We start from the raw sequence: 26,834 nt of genomic DNA on the forward strand, positions 1-26,834 counted from the left end.
ATTGTTAGGAGAAAATAACCTTTTATGTTTTTGTGTGTTGCGTAGGAATGATGATGTCTCAGTATAAACTTTCTCAGAATTCCATGCACAGTAGTCCTGCATCTTCCAATTATCAACAAACCACTATCTCACATAGCCCCTCCAGGTAATATATACACACATATATGTACATATATATATCATTTATTAAGTATTGTCTTCTGTGGAGAACATGCTTGTGAATATACAGTGTACACATTTAGATAATGGTGAATTATGTGTAGTTAAATAGTTTAAATATTTACTCTTAAATAGTAATCCACATGAACATTTGCTTTAAATGTTGTATGTGGCAATACTCTGACATAATAATTGAAGTAGCTAACATCTTAGTAACTTAATTTTATACAGACAAAAGTATGTATTAAAATAACAGGTGTATTTGAAATAAATATGAAAATTTATAGAGTAGAATTTATCTTAGGGAGCATGGCTTTATATACCTTAAACAAATTGGTGCTTTTATGTATGAGTGTACTTTAAATAGTTCTTAGAAAGATTGATATTGTCTTTTAATTCTATTTTTTCATCAACTTTTTGAAGTACCCTTATAAATAAAGTAAATTACCTCAGTTTTTCAAATTCTTACATTATGAATTATGAATGATTTTTGTATGTTATTTAACTATTTTGCAAAATTTTTTTTGCATAGATTTTATGATATATAAATTAGAGTTCAGAGAATTTTATGGCAGTGGAATTTCAAGGAATAACATGTTTATTTCATTGCCTGATATTCTTTATTTGGGTTTCGGGTTTTAGCCGGTTTGTGCCACCACAGACAAGCTCTGGGAACAGATTTTTGCCACAACAAAATAGCCCAGTGCCTAGTCCATATGCCCCACAAAGCCCTGCAGGATACATGCCATATTCCCATCCTTCAAGTTACACAACACATCCACAGATGCAGCAAGGTAAGAAAGTTGTTCGTTGTCTTACTGGGAATGCCTAATTTCTTATAATTCCAAACAAATTATTTTTTTTTTTAGAATTTTTAAAATACAAACTAAAATGTGAATACTATTCTGTATACTTATTTGTCAATAAATTTTTTTTAATGATATGGCTTAAATCATTTTTAAAATGTTACATTTATCATTTACGAATTCATTTAGGAGGTGAAAGGAGCAGTGATAATTTGGCTTTTTGGATTATGTTATTATATAAATGAGTGTATTTAGTTATGAAAATAAGAACTGTTTTTTTAATTGGGCTTTGTTTTTCCAGTAGCACTAAACCAAAGAACAATTACATTTTAATTGGTAAAATATATACTATAAAAATTTACTGTAATGTGGCTGTAGTAAAGGATAATTAATAATCTTAGATGCAGAAATTTCTGGGATTAGATTACTAGTTCTCAATCAGTTCTTGTCCCCAGTATCTTGGTGTTGATATTATGATATCTTTTTAAGGTTATAAGGCCTTGAGATGTATTTCATGACTACTAAATAATTAATTTATTATTAGTATAAATTTATTTGTACTTTGAGAAATGTTTTTAAAAAGTGAAAAAGTACAAAAGATAATATAATAAACATCTATGTTTTTCTTCTTCATAATTAATAGCAAATTTTAAACATTTGCTGTCAGTCATTAGTTCCTATATGTGTTTTCTTGTTTTTATATATGGAGTTGAAATTTCCATCATTTATAAACTTTTTAACTTATAAACTTTTAATTTAGTCATCTATCAAATCAGCCAACTTCTGGCTTTTCAAAACTAGATGATGAATTTAGGTTGAGACCATTTTACACACTAACTCAAGGAGACAGTGCGAGGCAAATGACACATTTGGAATAGTCATTTCTAAAATTATTGAATTTAGTGTGATGCTGAACATACTTTTTTTTGTGTATATATATATATGTAGATTCTTAATATTTGTAAAATGTTAGTGTACTCTGGCACACTATGAGGAACATTTTAAATGTAATTAATCAGGAAGAATGTCAGAAGGGCACATTTATTTCTTAAGTCAATGTCCATATACACATGAGTATGCATAGGAGGGAACATAAATTTTTACAGTAGTTCCCCTTTATCTGCAGGGCATAAGTTCCAAGACCCCAGTGCATGCCTGAAACCTTGTACAGTATCAAACCCTATATATGTTATGTTATGTTTTTTCATCTGATGATTGAGACGGCTGCTGAGTGAATAATGGGCGGGTAGCATATACAGCATGGATATGCTGGACAAAGGGATGATTCATGTCCCAGGCTGGGTGGAATGGGACAGTGAAAGATTTCATCACACTACTCAGAAGGACACACAATTTAAAACTTATGAATTGTTCGTTTCTGGAATTTTCCATTTAATATTTGCAGACCATGGGTAGCTGATACTGCAGACAGTAAGACCACAGATAAGGGGAGATTACTGTACTCTATAGACTGTGATGATGTTTTTTAGCAAAATAAACTCAGTTTTTTCAAAAGAATAAATTGAAATCACAAAATCAAAAGAGAAATATAGTTTGAGGACCTGTTCAGTAATAAGTCATTTCTTAGAAATGCTTAAGATACTTGAAGAACTATAAAAATATTACTCAGGGATTAGCCCACCCAGATATTAAAGTTATTCTAAATAAAAAAATTTGGTCTGGCAAAAACAAATGAATAGGTCAATGAGACAAAAAGAATCCAGAAATAAGGCAATTTAGAATATGAGAAAGATAATGTTTAAAACATCTGTTTCAACTTTACATTTTTATAATGCAGATTGATTATCCCTTATCCAAAATACTCAGGATCAGAAGTTGGATTTCAGAGTTGGATTTGCAGAATTCGTACCAGTTAAGCATCCAAAATCCAAAATGTTCCCATCAGCATTTCCTTTCAGCGTCATATTAGCTGCTCAAAAAGTTTTGGATTTTGGATCATTTTAGGTTAGGGGTGCTCAACCTGCATTATAAAAATTTTAACAATGCAGAAAAGTTGAAAGATTAGCACAATGAATTCCTTTACCAACAGGCAACATGACACTTTGCTCTTAAACACATCTACTAAGAAGGAGGAGATTCTCCTGTATAAACACGAAATGAAATGATTTACCTCTAAAAAAAAATTAAGAACAGTTCTTTGATATCATCTGATATACATTCAGTTTTTATCATTTTTACATTCAATTTTCACCATTTATCACCAGTTGTCCTAAATATGTCTTTAATATAATTTTTCTTTTCAAATCATAATCTAATCTAGTTTCTCACATGTTACAATTTGATTTTTACATCTCATATATCTTTTTTAATCTAAAACAGTCTTATTATACCTTTTCCCCCCAACACAAGTTTTTTTTTGAAGAGTCTGTGCCCCCTTTTTTGTAGAATGTCCTATATTCTAGACTTCAGTTTTCTCATTATATTACTTAATTTATTCATATATCCCCTATATTTTCTGTCATTTGGAAGTTAGCTGTAAAGATTTTGTGTGGGGGGGGTGGGGCACTGACCAGTACAGGGATCTGAACTTTTTACCTTGGTGTTATAACACTGTGCTGTACCCACGTGGGCTTGCCAGCAAGCCTCAGTTATATACTTTTGGCAAGAGTACTACATAAGTAATGTTGTGCACTTTATATTACATCATATCAAAAGGCACGTAGTACCAGGTGGTCCCATTATTAGTGAAGTTTAGGTGGTGACCATCTGATCTCTTCATTGTAAAAGTATGTAGTTTTTCCTTTGCAATTAGTAAGTAACCTGGGGAGTGACACGTTGAGATTATCCATTATTTTCCATTAATCTTTTACTTAAAGGATTTAGCATCCAGTGATTGTCATTTCATCAGTTTTTACACTGGACATTGGAAAATGGTGATTCTTAAAAATTCTTTCATTCTTAAGATAACATTTTAAAATCACTATGTAAGAATGGATTGTTTAATAAATTATGTTGGTGATTGTGTAGGCATTTTGACATTTTGGTTGGACTCCTGGGTCTCCTACAGCAAAATGTTCTAGAGAGATAAAAGATTTATATGTGTGTGTGTGTGTGTGTGTGTGTGTGTGTGTGTGTGTGTTTTATTGTAAAATTACAAGAAAATATGGGAAAATCTTTTTGTAATCTTATAGTTGAGAAAGCTTTATTTCTAAGCAGACTGAAAACTTGGATTCCAGAAATGAAAACAACAAATTAATGGTAAATTTTTGAATAAGAGGACAGAAGATAAATTACATAAACATGTAAACAAATAAATATGGGAAAAAGCATTTGCAACATTTAATATAAACACAAAGCATTTATTTTTTAATATACCAAGATATCATACAGATTGATAAGAACAAGACAAAAACAGAGTAAAGAAGTAAACAGGCTATTTACTGGAAAAGAAAAACACAGCCAATTGAAAACAGAAGAGTTTAAAAGATATATGAAGTTATAGTAACTTGGCCTACAGTTGAAGAGATGCAATCAAAATTAAAATGAAATGAAATTTTCTGTCAGATTGGTAAACATTTTACAGTCTTCATAAGAATATAAATTGGTACAACTTTTTTAGAGAGCAGTTTGATGGTATCTGTCATAATTTGAAATTCGTATACCTCACTCAGTAGTTCAAAATCTACCTCCCTTAAAAGGGGGGGAATGGAAAAAAACATGTTCAGACAGTTTTAACAAGTTCTATCAAACGTTCAACAAATAGATATTATCTTAAACCATTACAGGAAAAAAAAAATGTCAACACTCTCCCAACTCATTTTATAAAACTGGATAATAATCTGCACACTAGAATCAGGTGAGGTGAGGAGAGTATGAGAAAGGAAAATTATAGGCTAATCAATCATGTATGAACATGGTAGCAAAATTTATAAATAAAAGAAAACTAAATAAGCATTGTTATTAACCTATGTAACAAAATTGGGTGTATATCAGGAATACATGGATTGATTAATAGTAGACAATATAATTCAGATTAAGGAGCTCTGGAGGTCTTATTAGGTGCTAAAACTTTTCACAGAATAAGAATAGATTGGTACAGCCTTATCCTGATGAAGGCTATGCTTTTAGTGGTGAAAAATTAGAAATATTTTCCTTGAAATCAAGGATAGGATATGAATGCCTATAATTGCCACTTTTATTCAGTATGCAGTGGGTGTTCTAGCCAATACAGGAAGATAAGAAGCATTCAAAATACATGTAGTTATTGGTAAGAGAGAAACAAAATGATGTTTTCAGGTGAGATTATTATCTTCATGGAAAATCCAATAAAAGCTACAGACAAGATATTAGAATTAATAAAAACATTTCATATAATTACTGGATACAACATGATTATAATGAAATTAACTACGTTTTTATAAACCAGAAATAAGCAGTCATAAGTATAATCTTTTTAAAAATCATTAACAATTTCAAGGAAAATCACAAGATACCTAGGAGTAAATTTAATGGAAGATATACAAGACCTTTGTGGGGAAAATTATAAAACTTTTGGAAGAGATAAAAGAAAGCCTAAGAAAATGAAGTTATGCCATCTTTATGGATGGAAAAACTCAGTAGGGTAAAGATTATTATTTTCCCCTACTTTATAAATTCAATACAGCATTGATAAAAATCCTAAGCAGGGTTTTTGTGAAACTTCAGTTGCTTCTACAAATTCATATGGAAAAATAAAAGTCCAGAATAGGCAAGATAATTTTGAAAAGGAGTGAGGTAAGAAGCTCAGTCTAACAGGAATTAAGATTTATTGTAATATTGGTACAGGCATGGAAAAGTAACAGATGGTGAAGTGGAACATGATGAGAAGCCTAGGAATATACCCAGAAACAAATGGAAACTCGATACATATGGCATTATATCTGAATGGGGGAAAGATTTCTTTAATGGTTCTGAAACAATTAGTTATTCATATGAAAAAGAGTTAAATTGGATCCCTATCTTACACAACACTTAAAAATGAATTTTACGTGGATTAAAGACCTAATTGTGAAAAAACAAAACCAACACTTTTACAAGAAAGTATAGGAGACTGTCTTTTTATGACTTTGTATCAAGGAGGGAATCTGAATGGCCAGGACTCTGGAAAATATGTTTGGCTTCAGTAGTAATCAAGGAAATTAAAGTGACTATCAGAGACATTTTCCACCCTCAGAGTGACAAAAATTGTTGGCAAGGATATAGAGCAGTGTGAACTCATACACTACTAATGAATACAAATGTACATGAAAAATTTAGAAAGCTATTTGGTAATATTTAGTAAGGTTTAAAAATGGGCATATATATCCAACAGTTTCACTCCTAGGTATTGATGCCTAGAGCTCTTACACATTTGTAAAAAGAGTCATATATGACAATATATGTTGCAGCATTATTTATGACAGCAAAAATTTTAAGCAACATAAATGTCAAGCATAAGAATGGATAAATAGTGTATATATATGCAGCAGAGTACATGTAATTATTTAAATTAATTTAAAACTACATATATAAAAATTGATAAATCTCAATATAATATTGAATGAAAAAGCAAGTCATAGAAGGATATATACATAATATACCATAAATAAAGTTATCATGTACAAAACAATGCTATGTATTACTTAGGAATATGTTCATTTATAGTAAAGGTATAAATATATGCACAGGTAGAGTGAAATCTATAAAGTCAAAATAGTGATTACTTCTAGGAAGTAAAGGGAAGGGAACAGAGGAATACACAGATAAATGGAGAGCTTCCACCATACCTGTAATGTTTTACTTCTTTTCAAAAATAGATCTGAATGATATCTGGCGGTGTTAAGATTTGATCAAACTGAGTAATCAGTACATGAGTGTTTGTTATATTATTCTTTGAAATTTCTGTGTGTTTAAAATATTTCGTGTGAACAGTTATTCTCTAAGAATTTTAACAGTTTATTTCATAAAACTTTTTTTTTTTTTTTTTAATTTCAGCATCAGTATCAAGTCCCATTGTTGCAGGTGGTTTGAGAAACATACATGATAATAAAGTTTCTGGTCCGTTGTCTGGCAATTCAGCTAATCATCATGCTGATAATCCTAGACATGGCTCAAGTGAGGACTACCTACACATGGTGCACAGGCTAAGTAGTGACGTATGTAATATATTAGTTATTATTAAGGTAATAAAATAGTTCTGATATTTGTCATATAACCTAGTATTTCCATTCCACAACTTAAAGGTTACCTACTGTATATCAAGGATTGTACTAGGTACTAAGAATCTAGCTATGAACAGTATGGTTTCAACACCCACAGAGCATAGTCTGGAACAGGGTTGGAAAACTATGGCTACTAGCCTGACTAACAAAGTAAGAATGGTTTTTACGTTTTTAAAGAGTTGTTTTTTAAAAAAACCAGCAACAATAACAAAACAGAACAATGTGTAACAGAGACTGTATGTGGCCCACAAAACCTAAAATATTTATCATCTGTCTATTTACTGGAAAAAATTTGCTGACCCCTGCTCTAGAAGTTTAGGTTTTTAATGAAACATAATTTAAGATTTAAGCTAAAACTGCTGATACCAGAATATTTTCTTAAATAATGAACCTTTATTTATTAGTACTTGGCTCTTTTCCCCTCTAAAACTTGTATAAAATAAAGTTGTTTTTTTTCTGGAAATTTAATGTTGCCTTGATGTTATTAAAATATTTCACATACTGGAAATTTGTCTTGTTATTGATTTGGTTGTATTGTATTTTTATGTAAGCCCCATGTGTCAAGGCATAACAGAGATAACAGTGCACTCTGCCCTCAAGACATTTCCAGCTTAGTAGGGTGTTCACAGCTCCTTTTGAAGAAAATAGCAAACAAAAATGGAGCGTACTAGTAATACCAATTTTCTTACTCATTGCCATGCTTAGGCTGTTGATGCTTTTGGATAGTTTCAATTCTTCTAAAATATACCAAGAAGAAGACAGGAAAGTGCAGAATTGCGCTTTTGAATTCCAACACTTTACTTGTCCAGTAATTTATGTCTTTTATCGGTTTTCTTTAAGATTTCTGTAAAACCTCTCCTATCATTCAAGATATAAACGTTTTACTTTATTTTTAGGATGGAGATTCTTCAACAATGAGGAATGCTGCATCTTTTCCCTTGAGATCTCCACAGCCAGTATGCTCCCCTGCTGGAAGTGATGGAACTCCTAAAGGTATATTGTAACTAAAATTCCCTTCTGCATATTTAATGTTTCAAGAACTTAAACTCCTTAAAACAGATACCAAAAAGTTATTCTGTATTATTTTTCATTGTAGAAAAAAATTTACTGGTACTTAAGCAAGTTTAGATCAGGAGATTTAAATCTGTCCCTATTTAATTCCCACTTTCTTTAAATCCTAGTAAACTATTGATAGTATTCTCATATATATACAGTATTGTTCTCATTAATAAATCCAATGGTCTTTTCAAACCATGACCTTTTTAACCTCTCTTAAACATTTGAAATTTTTGATCAGTCTTCTCTACACCCACAGAAAAACCTACTTTATATCAAGCTCACCTATTTTCCTTCTGCTTCTTTCATTGATATTTCTTTTTTTTATTTATCTTCGTTAGCTCTTCTCCCTACTCTCACTTCCCTACTCAAGGTTTTTATCATTAGACTTTTTATCTCCCATTTTACTTTTTTATTAGCTATTTTACTCAGTTTTTATAATACCATTGATTACTTCCTGAACAGGACTCCTAAATCAATCTCTGGCTTCAGTCTTGTCTCCAAGGTTGTAAGTCTTCATTTCTAGACAAAACTTCCTTAATATCTATAGCTGGTATTTCAAATTTATATTCAAAATTGTTCTCACTCTCCTTTCTGCTATTCCCCTTTATGTTATTCCAGTCCTGAATCATCTTGATTTAAAATTTTGAAATCATCATAAAATTTTCTCTCAACTCTTTAGTCACTTATCAGGCTAGGCTGTTCTAAGTTATCCTCCTAAATCTCTCACGTCTGCTTTTATCTCTGCTTATTAAAATTCTATCTGTTCTTCAAAGTCTAAATGAAACGGGTGATTTTCCATGGACACTCCCCTAATCTCTTCAATTCATCAGTTTTTGGGTTTTTGGTTTTTTTAAGAACTTACTCTATATAGTAGTCCTCCCCTTATCCAAGGTTTTGCTTTCTGCAGTTTCAGTTACCTGCAATCAAATGCAGTAGGAAAATATTACATAAAATAAGGTATTTGGAAGAGAGACCACATTCACATAACTTTTATTACAGTATATTGTTATAATTGTTCTATTTTATTATTAATTATTGCTGTTAATCTCTTACTGTGCCTAATTTATAAATTAAACTTTATCGTAGGTGTGTATGTATAAGAAAAAATATAGTATGCAATCTGCCCTTTGAATCTTTGGGTTCTGCAGCCGTGGATTTGACCAACCTGAAGATCAAAAATGCTCAGGGGGAAAAGTGCATCTGTACTGAACTGTTCTGAACATGTACAGATTTTTTAAAAATTTCCTAAACAATATAGTATAACAGCTATTTACATTGTATTAGGTATTACAAGTAATCTAAAGATGATTTAAACTATACAGAAGGATGTCCATGGGTTATATGAAAATACTACACACCATCTTATGTCAGGGATTTGAGCATCCATGGATTTTGGTATCCACGGGAGGTCCTGGAACCAATCCCCCAGGGATATTGAAGGACAACTGTATATAGGATTTAGTACTATCTGCAGTTTCAGATCCCCTAGGGGTCTTGAAACGTATCCTTCATGGACACTATCTTATATACATGAATTTTATTTTGTTTATTTCTGAATTCCCAAAGAACTTTGCATGGTCTTCTCTCTAGAACAGATTCACAAAATTGTGAATTTAAGTCTAGTTTTGGGCTATTTTTAAAAATGCTTAAAATCACAGTCTGGTAATTTTAATTATCAGAGTATGTTGGTAGTGAATACTGTACTCCACTTTTAAAAATTAGCTTATAATTAATTGCAACATAGCTGATAACATTTTCTTAATCCATGAAAATTTCTAATGAGAGCCATCTAAAACATGAACTAGTTTACCTCATATGGTAAAGGTATTTTTTTCCACAGATTGTGTTCCAACTATTTGATCAGAGACATTCTTTATGTGTTAGAAGTTGAGGTTTTATGAGCCATTCCAGTTCTATAATTGTATGAATTTTCAGGGATAAAAACCCAACTTCTGAAAAAGAGAACAACTTCGAAAGCAACTCTGTTTGTAAGTTAGGCGTCAAAGTTGGGTACATACCCTACAAATATTGTCAGGATGAGAAGTTATTTAGACTGCCAGAGAGGGATAACAAGGGAATAGATGGTTAATCTACATAACCAGCCAATTTTTCTTCTAACTCTTGGGATCAGATAGATAAACAGATAGAGCTACCTAGCTGTCCAGCTTCAGATAGAAACAGAAAACTTTAGATCACATAACCTCATGAGTACGTTATTCATCAGAAGCCTGAACTTCTGTTTATGAGTTTGTTTTCAAACTAGTTTTGAAGAGTGAGTGCATTGTCAGTCTAATTTGATTTTTAGGTGAATTGTTAGAATTTGAAGTTTGTTCCTTTTTTGCAAAATGGTAATGATAATACTCAAGAATATTGTAAAAATTAAATGATTTGAAAATAAAGCATTTTGCACAGCTCTCACCCAAAATAAATGATTCAAAAATATTAGTTTTTGGGCCGAGCCCGTGGTGCGGCGCTGGGAGCGCAGCGACGCTCCCGCCGCGGGTTCGAATCCTATATAGGAATGGCCAGTGCACTCACTGGCTGAGTGCCGGTCATGAAAAAGACAAAAAAATATATATATATTAGTTTTATTTCTTTTTAATGTCTCATGTAAGTTTAGTATAAAGAAAAAAATCTCTTGTTAGTTTGATATAACTTCAAACTAACATTTATAGTAAATTGCTCCCATGGCATCTTTATCACACTTTATTCAATAGATAATTCTCTTAAAAGTTATATTTTTTATATTTAACATTTTAAATATAGTAACATTGCTAACAGAGTTCAGATTTATATATCGTAGAAAAGTTATATATACATATATGTGTGTGTGTATTTTATATATATATATATACACACACACACACAGAAAGCTTAATTTAAGGCAGATCCAGGTTTAAGTTCTTTCTGTAAAGCACTTTTATCTTGACTGATTATTAAAATTTCCTACAGGTTTTAAAATATTTTGTAAATAGTCTAATGATAAGAAATGTATACATTATTCAGATATACTTATGCTTTTATTTCTGAAGCATATCAGTACTCTTTTTTCTCACTTAACAGCTTGTTAATTAGAAGAATTTTTCCATTCGATTAATTTATTTTTAACACTGTGCTGTGTTAAGTAATCTCTTACTTCAGATATTAAGATATATTGGTTTTCCTAGGAAATCAGTAAAAGAATAGAGATGATCATGCCCAAAATATTTGTGTTGTATCATTAGAAACAATTCTTTTGCCACTTTAAAGCTAAGTATTTTTACTCTATAAGTACAATAATAGAAGTAATACTGTTCAGAATGATGGAATACTTATACTTAGATTCACACCTCAGTAGTCTGTTAGCAAGCTGAATAACTGTGTGGGAGAAATCTGTAGGCTTTCATCTTTTGAAAATTAGTGACTTGGATTTAACAATTTCTTAATATTATCTCTAGCATTACTATATAGTCACTTATTTAATATTTCTATCACACTGTTAGAAATGTGAAACCAGCACAACTGTTTATTTCTATCAAATTGGTTTTCCTAGGATCAAGACCAACTTTAATCCTACATTCTCAACCTCTACCTTGTTCATCACCTCGAGATGTTCCACCAGACATCTTGCTAGATTCTCCAGAAAGAAAACAAAAGAAGCAAAAGAAAATGAAATTAGGCAAGGATGAAAAAGAGCAGAGTGAGAAAGCTGCAATGTATGATATAATTAGTTCTCCATCCAAGGACTCTACTAAACTTACATTAAGACTTTCTCGTGTAAGATCTTCAGACATGGACCAGCAAGAGGATATGCTTTCTGGTATGGAAAATAGCAATGTTTCAGAAAATGATATTCCTTTTAATGTGCAGTACCCAGGACAGACTTCAAAAACACCCATTACTCCACAGGATATAAACCGCCCACTAAATGCTGCTCAGTGTTTGTCGCAGCAAGAACAAACAGCATTCCTTCCAGCAAATCCAGTGCCTGTTTTACAGCAGAACACTTCAGTTCCTACAAAACAACCCCAGACTTCTGTGGTACAGAATCAACAACAGGGACCTATATATGATGAAGTGGAATTGGATGCATTGGCTGAAATTGAGCGAATAGAGAGAGAATCAGCTATTGAAAGGGAGCGCTTCTCAAAAGAAGTTCAAGATAAAGGTAAAATAATTTTGTTATTACCACTTCATCATTTGGGCAAATATGTAATTATGGTGTCAAAATTTTTTTTTTAAGTTACTCTTCTTTTCTCATTATATTTATATAATCTTTTGTCTCCCCTCAAGTATATTTTTATTACTAATACTTATACCTCATAAGTTAAATTCTTAACTTGATTTTTTATCTGAAGCAGCCATCTGAGATTGGTAATTCTCTATTGCAAGTCTGTCACCTGCTGTGTACTCTGTGATTTTATTTATTCATGCTTTTCTACTAAATGAGATTTCTATGTCGCATGTATATCCACAAGTTATATATTATATACTATATTAAGTTGTGCATCTTCAACTTTTTTTGGCCAAAATAAGGTTAACTGCTATGGAATTATTTTGAAGCAGGTACATTAAAGAAAAGTTTATATGTCAGCTTATTAAGAAGTTAAATATTTCACTCAGTTTGTGATCCTACTCCCTTAATAATGTGGTTTTTTAAATTTATTTTTTATTAGTAAACAAGTTATGGAGTTTTTAGTTAAATAGCAAACTTAAGAATCAAAGGTCTTTTGGTGGTGATTACAGTTGTGTTCCCTTTTACCTGCCCAGTATACGAAGGTACTTCAAAAAGTTCGTGGAAAAATAGAACTAAAAGATAAAACAAATGTTTCTATGAACTTTTTGAAGCACCCTCATATTAGGATTGATTTCTAAGACATACTTGTTCTATGGGCTTCCTTCATGCTTTCTAAATTAAATTATAATGAAACAAAATTAGTCTCTACTAAATTCTTGATATTTGGTGTACACAATGTACAAAACCACTTAAATATTTTAAGAGAGACCGATGAATCGGTGATTGAAATTAGTAATATAACTTATGAATTTGATGTCTTCATAAATGCATATACACATTTGATCATCCAAACCAAAATCACACTTTATGATTTAATTTTACAATTAAAATATTCTAAGTTGATTTACACCTCTTATATTTTATTTCTTGGTATCTATTAATCAAAACTTGACATTTGGTAGAGCTCATTTTTATATATGGTCTTGTTCATTATGTGACATGATCATCACTAGAGAATTATGTTCTCATTCTAAGAAACATGCTGAAGATTCATATTATGTCCCCTGTCTATTGCTCTTTTTAATGTTATTGAAAAAATAGACTATATTTAGTAATTGTTTTACTCTAATGTTTGCAGTGTGTAAATCATAAATAGGTACAAGTAAAGAGATTTATAGAAGTCTTCATTTTATTGTCTAAGGAACTGGAACTTTTTTTACTAGAAAATCTCTGATGTTAAGAATGAAATAAAGTGTTGCTTGTTCTTTTTCTCTTTGGTTTACAGTATGGGTTCAGGAAACAAATAACTATAGATTCCAAAATGTATCTCTCTTCCTCTAACCTCTTATAGAAGTATATGCATGTCAAGCAAAAAGAGCAATATTACTCAGCCTCTCTTGATAATATATTAACCTACCCGAAATTCCTGAATCCTGTGATAGTCAGTTTTGTAAGAAACATACAAAATTGTGATTGCCTGACCAAGAAATATTAGTTGCCTTGAGAGCTGAATTTTGCATGACATTGAATCTGTGTTATGGAAAATTGTGTTCTTAAAAAGAAGTGTAATTTTTAAATGATTTTTAGTTGTTGATAGGAACGAAAACAGATGAAATGGTGAATTTTTTTTTTTTTTTTTACTTTCTTGAAATTTTATTGTATCATATTTGCTGAAACCAAAGTTTTTACTTTGAAAAATGGAATGAAAATAGGGGTAGTAAATAGGTCTAATTGCATATTAGGAAACTTATTTTATACTACCAACTTTTCTTTTAGAAAATAAAACAAAATCAACAAATACAACATACTGTTCTTGCGGAAACTTGTATATTTTACTTTCCATTATCTAAATAGTTTTCTCTGTAATCTGTGATAGTGTGGCTATAGCAAAGAAAACTGAAAAGTTAAATGAACAGAGTTGGCTTACAATTTTGGTGAAAATGCAGTTATTTGGTGCTATAAGGATTAAGTAGTTTTTGCTTACTTCATATTAGTGTTGTCGTTTCTAACTTGTTTTCTGAAATCTGTGTTATTATTTTGTGGATTTATTCGAAAACTTGGAATTTAGGTGTGACCTAACACCTTTGATTTGAACTTTGTCATTTTGCGTTTAATTTCTGCATTCTGTGGTGGAATAGTATTTTTTATATAAGCAGTTACCTTGAGATTTTGGAAAAATTAAATGTGTGTGTTGCTCCAAGGTTGTAGGTGAGATCATAAATAAAAGTGAAATTCTTCTGAAGTGGTAGTTTTATAGTTAGCACTTGAGAGAGGAAATACTTTCTTAAAATTAATACATTACTAGTTATCATTACTTTTACTTTTTAGGTCTAAATTCTAAAATTGACATTTAATGTATTCTAAGATTTGGCACTGAAAACTTTTTTTACAACTACTGTGTTGTACTATGGGTAATAAGGAGCAAACAAGACCACTTGTCTGGTCTACATGGTTTTACGGTGAGTTCTGCTCTAGGATCTAAGTTTGTTTGCCAATATATTCATTTTCTATGAGAGTGGTATTCCCTTCAATAATCAGAAATCCAGAAACTATACCTTATAAATAAGGTTAGAAAGTTCAGCAAACATAGCTAACAATCTTAGAAGTTTAGGAAAGAGTTAGAGTAGTCTTAAGAAATATTTTCCATAGGATGTGATGTACCCCTGTTATATACATTGAAGACACTTTTCTGGCCGCTAGATATTTATGTTCCTTTGGCCTGTTCTCCCTTCTTTGGACAGTTCTATATATACACTGATAGGGTAATTCTGTAACCTAATATTTTATAATATTCCAAAGGACCTTTTTCTCAGTCTTTTTGCTTATACTTTTAACATCTGTAATTACTTAAATTAATTTTAAAAGGCCATGCATCTTTGCTTCTGGGATGACCTATTATAGATATTAATATCTCTTTCATGTGCTGAAAATTCCTGCTTTCTTTTGTCAAAGTGGGAGTTCCTTTGTTCATCTTTGCTTGTTTCATTTTTTCCCAAGGTCCACTTTCCATGTTAGTAAGTGTAAGGAATGGCCTAGCTTCACTAATGTTTTCTATAATGTTACAATATTCTTGCACTGTAACCCTTATAAGAAGTCAATTATTGCCTACCATCATTTGGAATAAGAGACTGGGATTTTGGACAGGAATAAGACAATTAGCCACTCAGACTGTACTGTGTTTTTAGAGGTGGGATGTTTTCTTTTTTCATAATTGGCTACTATATATGCACTTATTGTGCTTTCTGCTTTAAGTGTTTTCAGTTATTACTTGTAGTAGATTTAAGTAAGTGGTATAGTTTGTTTTTTATAAGCATAATTGAGTTCAGATTTTCTGTAAAGTGCTGGATCTTATTTTCAAAATATCAGCATCTGGATGACAAGCGTTGTTGGTTTTGAAATTATGGTAATACTTCTGTGTGCATTTTCTTCAGGAATATATGCATTCTCATAGCTAATCGTATGGTTCCCAATGCTGAAGAGGGCTCAAAGGTAATCAGTGTCTCAAATACTAAAATGATTCTTTGTAAAGATGGCTTTCCATCATTAGGTGAAAGTTATGATATAATGAAGACTGATAACAAAAGTGGATAGAGAAAAGTGACCTGAACACATTCAGAGCCATTTTACAGGAGTAAGTTCATGATGGAACTGAATCAGACTAAGTGATTCAGAACATACATGCTATTAACATATCCAAGAATCCCTGCAACAGTGATGGAATTTTTCCAGGTTTTACAGAAGAGGTGAAGATACTTTTCAATAGTTGAAAAATTAAAACTTTGTATTTAGCAATATTTTATGTATAGGGGAAAAAATTATAAAATCTTTCCCACTCTTAGTGTATTACTTATGTACAATTTTGTACAATTGCTTTCATACATTTTTATTATAATCACAATATCCATAGTTAAAGATCATTAAATTAAACATGATAGTGTCATTGAAATTAACTTATTTGCTAAATTTCCATTTTAATGACAAAGGGTGAATTGGAATGAGGTTACTGATCTATAAACTCTTAAGATCAGTCTTCTAAGCTATTTTAAAGTTTTTCTGAAAGACAGAGTGTTCATGTTAATTAAAGGATGAGCCACAGATCTCTTAAGAGAGATCTTCAAATGCCCGAAACCTATGTCATTGTAGTTCTTAAGTATGCATAGGTTATCATTTTAATGACTTTCACAAAGCATATTTCATTGAAAATATAGAAAATCTTAGGATATTGTATTTGAATTTCTAGATTCTTGTCATAAATGATTAATGCATTAGGTGATAAAGCATGCTCTTTATGAAATAGTAATTATTTGATGTGCCCTATGGCAAGATAGAAAGATTATTTTATACGTCAGAACATTCAAAAAGAGGATTCTGTGAATGTAAATTTAACATTCTGAGGGCTTTTTTCTGAGGAATTTATGCAGAAAGCCTCATATAAATTCTTAGCATGTTAGTTTTTTTTTTTTTTTTTTTTAAAGATGACCAGTAAGGGGATCTTAACCCTTGGCTTGGTGTTGTCAGCACCACGCTCAGCCAGTGAGTGAACCAGCCATCCCTATATGGGATCCGAACCCATGGCCTTGGTGTCATCAGTACCGCACTCTCCCAAGTGAGCCATGGGCCGGCCCTCTTAGCATGTTAGTTTTAACTAGGGAAAACATTTCTAATAATATATTTTATTATTATTATTATTATTAACTGTATTATGTTGTTGTTTTGCAAATGGAGCATGTGTTATGATAGATTTGACTTCTGGATAACTAAAGGAGCAGAATGACTTACTTTTACAAAAAAAAAAAAAAAAACTAGCAAATATATGAAGTAAATTTTAATCACATTTCATTAGATTTTAAACTGACATGAACTGCTCCTTCACTTTAAGATCAAAATGGTGGAACTTTGGTGTATAAAGCATTACCATTAAAAAAAATTTCAGAACTTGGTTGCCTAACAGTAAGGGTCTGTTTTCAGTTGTCAGTTTGACTACTAACCTTGTAATACTGTTTTCTTTAAAAGATATGTTACATTAGTGAATAAGAGAATCTAGAGGTTCTCTTGTTAAAATGACTAACAGTGACTTTTAAAACATAGTCAAGCAATTCAGCAAGTTAGTAAGAGCAGACAAAATCTCAAGGTGCTATAATGTAGCTATTCCCAAGGACTAACTAGAGATTCAGTTTTTAGAAAATGATCTAGCAGGGCCGACCCTGTGGCTCACTTGGGAGAGTGCGGCGCTGGTAGCACTGAGGCTACGGGTTCGGATCCTATATAAGGATGGCCGGTGCGCTCACTGGCTGAGCATGGTGCGGACAGCACTGTGCTGAGGGTTGCTATCCCCTTACCAGTCAGGAAAAAAAAAAAAGGAAAATGATCTAGCAGCCTCTAGAGTTAGAAGTGGAATCATGCACAGAAATATATAGATGTTAAAAATACCTTGACATTTTATTGCAGTGGTGGATTTGTGTTTGTGTCTTTGTCTTTGCATTTCAGAATACTGCAGATTATTTCTTTCTGAAGCCAATATATTAATCCCTAGAACTTCATGTTGAAAAGCAGAAGCATTTTTCTTCGGTGGTAGTTGCTTAAGACAGGATTTATACAAAAAGTCCTTAATATGCTTCTGATTTTTACCTATGGTATATATTGCTTCCTTAATCCAAATTTACTTCTAACATTGTGTTTTAGCTTTTAAATTCCAATTGTGCTGTTTACACCTTAAGAATATGAATCCTCAATCTAAGTTTAAGAACAAATTATTAAATTCTTTTTTTTTCCTACTCATTTACCTTTTTTTCAAGTGGAATGATTTCTCTTTTCTTTCAGTTTTTATTCTTTTCATACTTATCTTACATGTACTAAAAGCTTATATTTCCTGTTTGGTGTGTTGGCAGATTTGGGATTCTTTGTAGTTTTTGGTTAATAGTTAAAATTATCTTAAATGAGACTATATGATTTATAACTGGTTGCCTTATTCGTATGTAAAGAATCTGGTTTTTCTTGAACATATATGAACATAAATATATGTTTGTCTTTGATGTATTCTAAGTTCTATTCATTTTATATTCTTACACTTAATACTTAAAAAGTATGCTGCTAAATTTTTTACTGTATTCACCAGTATTTATTGAGGTTCAGCAAGCATGAATATTTCCTCAAATCTTGGCTTTAAAAGTATTATTTCATTATGCTTACTGTTTTATATATACATATTTACATTCGCATTTACTACTTTTTAAAAAACATTTTGACTTTGAAAACACAAAGTCCATATGGTTTTTAATAAGATAAGAATATATGTCTATTACTGATACTGAATATTTATCTTTAAATTTCAGATAAGCCTTTGAAAAAAAGAAAACAAGATTCTTACCCACAGGAGGCTGGGGGTGCTACAGGAGGTAATAGACCAGCTTCTCAGGAGACGGGTTCTACGGGAAATGGGTCAAGGCCAGCATTAATGGTTAGCATTGATCTTCATCAGGCAGGAAGAGTGGACTCTCAGGCTTCTATAACTCAGGATTCAGACTCCATAAAAAAGCCTGAAGAAATCAAACAATGTAGTGATGCATCTATTTCTGTTCTTCAGGAAGATATTATTGGAGGTCTTAAATCTACACCAGAAAACCATCCTGAGACACCTAAAAAAAAGTCTGATCCTGAGCTTTCAAAGAGTGAAATGAAACAAAACGAAAGTAGATTGTCAGAATCTAAACCGAATGAAAACCGATTGGTAGAGACAAAATCAAGTGAAAGTAAGTTAGAAACTAAAATTGAGACCCAAACAGAAGAACTTAAACAGAATGAGAGCAGAACGCCTGAATCTAAACAAAATGAGAGCACCATAGTCGATCCTAAACAGAATGAAAATAGACTATCTGACTCAAAATCAAATGACAACAAACAAAATAATGGCAGGTCAGAAACAACAAAATCAAGACCTGAAACCCCAAAGCAAAAGGGTGAAAGCCGGCCTGAAACTCCAAAACAAAAGAGTGATGCGCATCCTGAAACCCCGAAACAGAAGGGTGATGGACGGCCTGAAACTCCAAAGCAAAAAGGTGAGAGCCGGCCTGAAACTCCAAAGCAAAAAAATGAAGGCCGGCCTGAAACACCAAAACACAGGCATGAAAATAGGAGGGATTCTGGAAAACTGTCAACAGAGAAAAAACCTGACGTGTCTAAACATAAACAGGATATTAAATCTGACTCATCTCGGTTAAAATCAGAACGAGCTGAAGCCTTAAAGCAGAGACCTGATGGGCGATCTATTTCTGAGTCACTAAGACGTGACCACGATAGTAAACAAAAATCAGATGACAGGGGTGAATCAGAGCGACATCGGGGAGATCAGTCTAGGGTTCGAAGACCGGAAACATTGAGATCCTCTAGTAGAAACGAACATGGCATTAAATCTGATGGCTCAAGAACTGATAAACTAGAAAGAAAACACAGACATGAATCAGGGGATTCAAGGGAAAGACCATCTTCTGGGGAACAAAAATCAAGACCTGACAGTCCTCGTGTTAAACAAGGAGATTCTAATAAATCAAGACCTGATAAAACTGGTTTTAAATCACCAAATAGTAAAGATGACAAACGGACAGAGGGTAACAAGAGTAAAGTAGATAGTAATAAAGCACATCCTGACAATAAGGCAGAATTTCCAAGTTATTTGTTGGGTGGCAGGTCTGGTGCATTGAAAAATTTTGTCATTCCAAAAATCAAGAGGGATAAAGATGGCAATATTACACAGGAGACAAAGAAAGTGGAAACAAAAGGAGAACAGAAAGACAAAGTGGAAAAAATGGGATTAGTTGAAGATCTAAATAAAGGAGCTAAGCCGGTAGTTGTTCTGCAAAAACTGTCTTTGGATGATGTTCAGAAACTTATTAAAGATAGAGAGGATAAATCAAGAAGTTCCCTTAAACCTATCAAGAATAAACCATCAAAGTCAAATAAAGGTAAGAATACTTCTACTGATGTCACTTGTATTCTAGCTAGGATTTAAGGTTACTAAGTATAAAAAGATGTAAATTTACAAAAATTGGAAAGCTGCTACATGAAAATATAACATTTCTGTAAAACAGTGTCTTGTTTTCAGCAACATAGATAAAAAGTTCTCAGTAAATTTTTTTTCCCACCCCTGCTTGAACTGTGCTCACGATAGTCATGAATTTTACTGCTGTTTTGGTTATACAGAGGTAAGTTATTTTTCTGTTTAGTTATTTCGTATGTTTTTGCTCGTTAATCAAGTGAATGATGTATTAGGATAGATGTATTTAACAATTCTCTAAAACTTCATCTTGACTATAGAGAGATTCTATTCTACAGTGCAGTAACTGAATTTTAATTTCTAGCATCTCAGTAAAGCTGTATGGTATATAAGAATCAATGTTACAAATGCTTTTAAGAATATTAAATGTCTATATAATACTAGTTTCTTACGGACCTATCTCTGAGTTAATTATTGATGAATAGTTTGAATTTGTATAATTAAAAAACTTATTTAAAAAGTTATTTTCCCTTTTTTGTGGAGGAGGTAGTTAGTAAAATATGTTTTATATTTTAAAAACAGATAGTTTTTCCCTTTTATGCAAAGGTAATAGACGATGGCATTTCTTAAATTGAGTTAAATCTTAAGTTTGTGTGGGGTTTTTGGTGTTATTTTTGCATGGTTGCTGAATTAAATTCTCTGGTTACTTGAGTAAGGTTGTTTTCGGGGTTAAAGGAAGAGACATGTTAAGGGCTGAAAATATAATGGCAGTTTGTCAGAAAATATTATTTAGTGTTCCTTTGTATCATAGCCATTAAAATTACATTCTTTTATGGTACTATGTGGCAAGACCTATTTAGCCTATGCAGTCTAAATAGATTGAGATGTAGTTTTGAAGGCAATTCTGTGAAAGAGATTCATTAAGACCTTAGATTTATACTTACTTATAAACAAATGTATAAAATCTAGAATTGCATTGTCCAGTATGGTAGCCAATAGTCTCTTTTGGCTATTTAAACTAAAATTTATTTAAGTCAAGTAAAATTTAAAAATTCATTTTATCAGTAGTCACATGTGGCTATTGGCTACCATGGATAGTACAAATAGAGAACATTTGCATCATCACAGAAAGTTATATTGTACTGTGGTGTATTAGGAAATATAAAAGGTGTAATGGTTATTATTTTTGTAACATGCTGTTATGGCTTGTCTTCCTGAAAAGCTCTTTGAAAACCTGATATAACTGTAAAGAACTCTTTATTCAAGGAAGTGATTTGTGGCTAATCTGTTTTTATTCTTACTTGGTCTTCATCAGACATTCACTTTTTCACTGTTATTTTGTTTTGTCTTTCAGAAATGAAAAAAGTTTGCCTTCTGAATCATTAATATTTGTACTCTTTTAGTGAAGCTTTTAATTCTTAAATTATGGCAAGCAGACCTACAAAAAATTAAGACTTTGGCCTTTATTAATAAGTAGTCTTTATTGCTTAACTTGAGTGCATCTTTTCAGAATTTCTTGTTGATGTAAAAGAGGTGGTAGAATTTGGGGCTAGTTTTTGATAAAGACTTTCTTTAAAATTTTTCAGTGAAAGTTTGAGAAGAGCTTATATTTATAAATAGTACAGTTATACAATTTTAGAGGAGTCAGAAAGATGGAAAGTGGTACCGTCTTGTTCCCTTGATCTGAACAAACTTTCTCTCCCTGCCCTGTCAGCTTACACTAGCCTTGCTTTCTAAGCTCTATTCTAACCAAAAGTCTTTTACAACTGCTTAAAGAACATCAAGAAATGAAAATAACTCCTAATTAGTAATTACTGTGTTGTTTCCCATGATTTTTTCACATGTAATTTCATTGTCTATGAATGTCTTTCTACTGTTAATACATGTTTCTCATAATGTGTACTTTTAACACAAATGTATATACCTGATATGGTCATATTAGTGAGTAAGTAGACTATCTGCGTGTCTGCCTATAAGAGTGAAATGTGTATGTGTGTATACATGTGAATGTCTTTGTATATATACACAAATATTAACATCTGCAATTATAACAAGCAGAGCTTTTCATCAAAAGTATATTATTTCAGCACTTGGATTCATTTCAAGAATGCCATGTAGATATCTTTTGGCTTTATTTATGTCTTAGGATTTGTATCTTATCTTTTTTTTTAGTAATATCTTATGTTTGGTTTTATTTTAGGTCTCTGCTACTAAGTTAGCAATAGCACTGTTGTGTAATAGTGGATATTTTTTTATTATTACATGTATATGAAACCCAGTTGTGGATTACTGACCCTTTGTAGTACATTACTTGGGATTTTCCTTGGAGATTTGCAGAAAATCACATATCTTAATGTGTTGGTGTTTTTCTAAGTAGAGGAATTAGTCTGAATATTGCTGGGATACTTTGTGGTTGATTCCCAGGGCCAAGATTCTTGATAGGTTTTCCTTTCTTGGAAGAGCCATAAAATTCCATCTTTTAAATATTTTGCCTGATGTTCATATATAAAATATTCACTCTTTAGGGTAATATAAAATTCCTTGAATATGCTTTAAGTTGATAAATTTTGAATATGTGGTGGAGTATAGATTTATGACTCCTAATTTAGATTACTTATTTATTTTTGTCTTCTGTATGAGCATATTAAATGTAATGTGACATTGATAATATTTGATTGGATTTCTGTGATGATATGACTGTATCCCTAGTACCTAGCACAATACCTTGTACATAATGAGAGCTTATTAAATGCCTCTTAAATCAGTAGAAACTATGTTGCCACCATGTTAAGAAAAAGCTTTTGTGTGTAGATTAAAATTGGGTACTTATCTTTTATGTTCCCACCAATACATCCTAGCTCAAGAGCTACTTAATTTTCAAATTCTTGTTACCTAAACTTTGTAATGACTTTCTTTGCTCTGTCAACTACCTAGTTTTTAAGATCCAAAGAAAACCTACTCATATTCATGTCTGTTTAATCTCCCTTTTACCCTTATTTCGATCTTTAGGTGTTACAAGATGGGCTCAATATCAGTCCTATTCTCATCCTGCCCTGTTAGCTTCCTAGTTTTTTTTTTTTCATTACCTTATTTATTTCTTCAGGAGCAGGGGGAGGTCCTATGCAGGCAACATAACCTTTTGTGGAACCTTTTAAATTTAAATGCCAAAGAATACTTTATTGTGAAATTTTTTAATTAGATCAACTAACACACCTTACTTGTTGTTAGCATCTTAGTATCAGTAATTACAAACATCAAAATTTTAATTTTTTTTTATAACTCCAGAGTGTATCATTCTCCATTTTATGAAAGAATCGATCTTTACCCTAACATACTGAATTCCCTCATAGTCTAAAAAAAGTTAATGAAAGCCTCTGTTACAAGAGCCTGATGCAGATACCTACTTGATATTATAATATAAATAAAATGGATTTTTTAATATGGAGCTCCTCCCATACCCACAGAAATTAACATTCCTGGCTTCTAACGTACCAACTTTGAAAATTCTTTAAACCCACTATGAATATAGTACAAAGAACACAGGAATCAATATCTTGAATAAGTCTTAACCTTTGAACGTTTAGTTCGTTCACTTTTAAAATGGAGAAACCAATTTCCTTCCTCCTTTAGCAGAAGAAAGGAGGACCAAATGAGTGTTGTTAGAGTAAGAGCTAAAGTCTGTCCAGTTTTTTTAAATAAAGGAAGGTAGAGTCATTCAATTTTTAATTGAATTTATCTAATGAAGGAATTTTTTTAAATAATTATTTTTAATGTATATACTTTATATTCAGCGTATATTTGAAAATAATGCTGCCACAATTTATTTTTCTCACTGTGTATATGTATCAAGGAAAGAATCATTTCATCCCCACATCCTACTTCTCTATATTGAGTAAATTGTCATTTACATAATAAATTTGCTAAAAAGTATGTTTCTTTTTGTAGTTTTTTCTCATAATAATTTAATAACTGAAATTGATGAAGTCTTTGTAATACTGGTATCAGTATCAAAACCACAGTGCTTAAAACTGAATTTTTCTTTAAATCTTTTCTTTTGCCTGCTTCATTTATAATACTGTTCTTTCAGTTGCTATAAACCACTCAGCAATGACCTAAACTTACAGAATATGATTATATATAGTGACTACACTTGTAGGGGTGGTGGCACTTCGTTCCATTTTGAATAAAGTATGACATGATTATGGATCAGGGGCCAGCAAGCTTTTTCTGTAAAGGACCAGGTAGTAAATATTTTAGGGTTTGTGGGCCACTTATCTCTAACGTTGTAATGCAAAAGCAACCATATACAATATATAAACTAATGTGTGTGGCTGTATTCCAATAGAACTTTGTTTACAAAAATGAGTGATAAGAGAAATTTGATCACATAGATATATTTGCTGAGCCTGACATAGATATAAAATTAAAATTTTATGTAGGTGAGTGTGATAACTAGATTCTTTATTCTGTAGCAAGTTAAACTTAAAATTTGCATTTCCCACTGCCATTTGAATATTCCTGTGTGTATATAAAAAGATGTAGATAGTTTTGAATTATTTTCTAGTTCTTATCCAATATTTGTAACTATAATATGAAATTAGCCAAAAAAAAATTTTAGCAGGATACTTAATATTCCTAAGTACTTATCTTCATGTAGCAAGGGTATATAAATTATAAGCATATAATTAATATATAGTAAATATGTAACAATTAAGTGTATACAAACTTAAATTGCCATGTGGCACTCTCCCCACTTCCTTTCCATCCCACAAATTACTGCTAGCATAACATTTCTAAAGCACATTTCAGTTATATCACTCCTATTCTCAAAAAGACTTTGCAGTATCTGAACCTTACCTTCTTTTACAGGCTTACCTACTTTTTCCACCTATTGGGTATCTTGAGCTTTCCCGGGCAGACTACTCAAACTTCAGTTATCCCTCTTGGAATGCTCTAAAATATTACCAACTCCTACTTCTTTGCTTCTTTTCTCCATTCTCCACTCCAGCTCATCTCACATAACTTTTGACAATCTGCTGTCTTTGTGAAACATCTAATACCTCACAAATAATTATTGACCTTTTTCTTATTTCTCTAAAGTATAACTTGTATTTCTTTAGGAAAATTTATGTCTTGGTAGATTATAGTCAGTATAGTATTTACATTAATTTTCTTTCACTCCTGTTATAGATACCTTTTACACAGATGCAAATTGTATACTTATTTTGCATTCTGTTATCTTTACATTTACCATCTCTGTATCAACAATGTTCATAATTATCCTTTAATGTGATCTACTATTCTGTTGTGTTCCCCTATTGTTAGATACACTAAGGTTACAATAGATAAAACTAGAATAAACATCTTTCTACATAGAAGTTTTTAGTTTTTTTGAATAAATTTCCTTGGGATAAATTTCCAAGAATGGTATAAATGGGCTAAGAGTTTGAAAACCATTGCTTTGTATTATATCTTTTACACTTTTAGCAGAGTCTCATTGGGCTTATTTTAGCAAATTACAAGCAGACCTACAGAAATTGGAAGCACAGCCTGCATCGTTTAATATAGTCTCAAGTAGCCTTATGCATCACAGTTAACTTCTAAAGGCATTGCCACGTATAACATAGTGGAAAACTTGATCTTTTTCTATGATTATGAGTCAAGAAGTTGTCTTTTTTTAAAAAAAGAAACAGATGGGTACAGTGCTTTTTAGAAAGATTTACATTAAAAATAATTAGAAGAAGAATTTCTGAATAACCCAAGGTTTTATTTTAACAGGGCTTCAAAAATATAACTTTAGCAACTTTTATATCAGAATTACAGGTGTAGATAATTAACCTCTCTGATACAAGGTAGCCAGTATTCTAAGTTATAATCAGTAAAATTAGTTTGACTAATTTTGTGTAATTATTCAATTATTTATCTTTCATTGAACTTGTAGCTTAAGAAACATTGGGCTGAGCCCACACTTTGGGTTAGATTAACCTAGAAAGACCTTTTCCATCTGAATTGACTCTCCTAATTTAAGAAAAATGGCAACCATAAAGTTTAAAGGACTTTCAAACTTTTTTGATTGTGACGTAAGGTAAGAAACAAGATGTATATTGTAATCTAATACACTCGTGCAAACACATAACAATAATGTACCTTACTGTAGGCAAAACACTGACAATTTTCTGTTCTGTTCTCTTTTATTTTAAATGCAACTGCTGGTAAAGACCTACAAAACTGTTTTTCCAACTTGCCTGTGAGCATAGCCTGCAACTTGAAAATCACTGGCTAAAATTAAAATGGAAACTTGCCAGTCCTTAGGTTATTGTGATTTGTTTCAAGAGTATTTCTCAGAGCCATCAGAAGAGAATAGCTGCAGATTTGACACTGACTATCCCTTTCTCAGCCACAGA

The 26,834-nt window shown here is 31.6% G+C and overlaps 1 protein-coding gene across 3 annotated transcripts in view; it reads left to right on the top strand.

Moving 5' to 3' along the window:
• The window catches only part of NIPBL (NIPBL cohesin loading factor), a 200,928-nt gene that overhangs the window by 100,707 nt on the left and 73,387 nt on the right, over window positions 1-26,834 (top strand). For all 3 annotated transcript variants that reach the window (XM_063087985.1, XM_063087986.1, XM_063087987.1), the window contains exons 5-10: window positions 46-145; window positions 802-953; window positions 6,939-7,099; window positions 8,062-8,158; window positions 11,757-12,371; window positions 18,773-20,398. In XM_063087985.1, coding sequence (XP_062944055.1) covers window positions 46-145; window positions 802-953; window positions 6,939-7,099; window positions 8,062-8,158; window positions 11,757-12,371; window positions 18,773-20,398 — 2,751 coding nt within the window. The remainder of the gene's footprint in view (window positions 1-45; window positions 146-801; window positions 954-6,938; window positions 7,100-8,061; window positions 8,159-11,756; window positions 12,372-18,772; window positions 20,399-26,834) is intronic.

Source organism: Cynocephalus volans, chromosome 2 (genome assembly GCF_027409185.1).
Source record: "Cynocephalus volans isolate mCynVol1 chromosome 2, mCynVol1.pri, whole genome shotgun sequence".
NCBI classification, from domain to species: domain Eukaryota; kingdom Metazoa; phylum Chordata; class Mammalia; order Dermoptera; family Cynocephalidae; genus Cynocephalus; species Cynocephalus volans.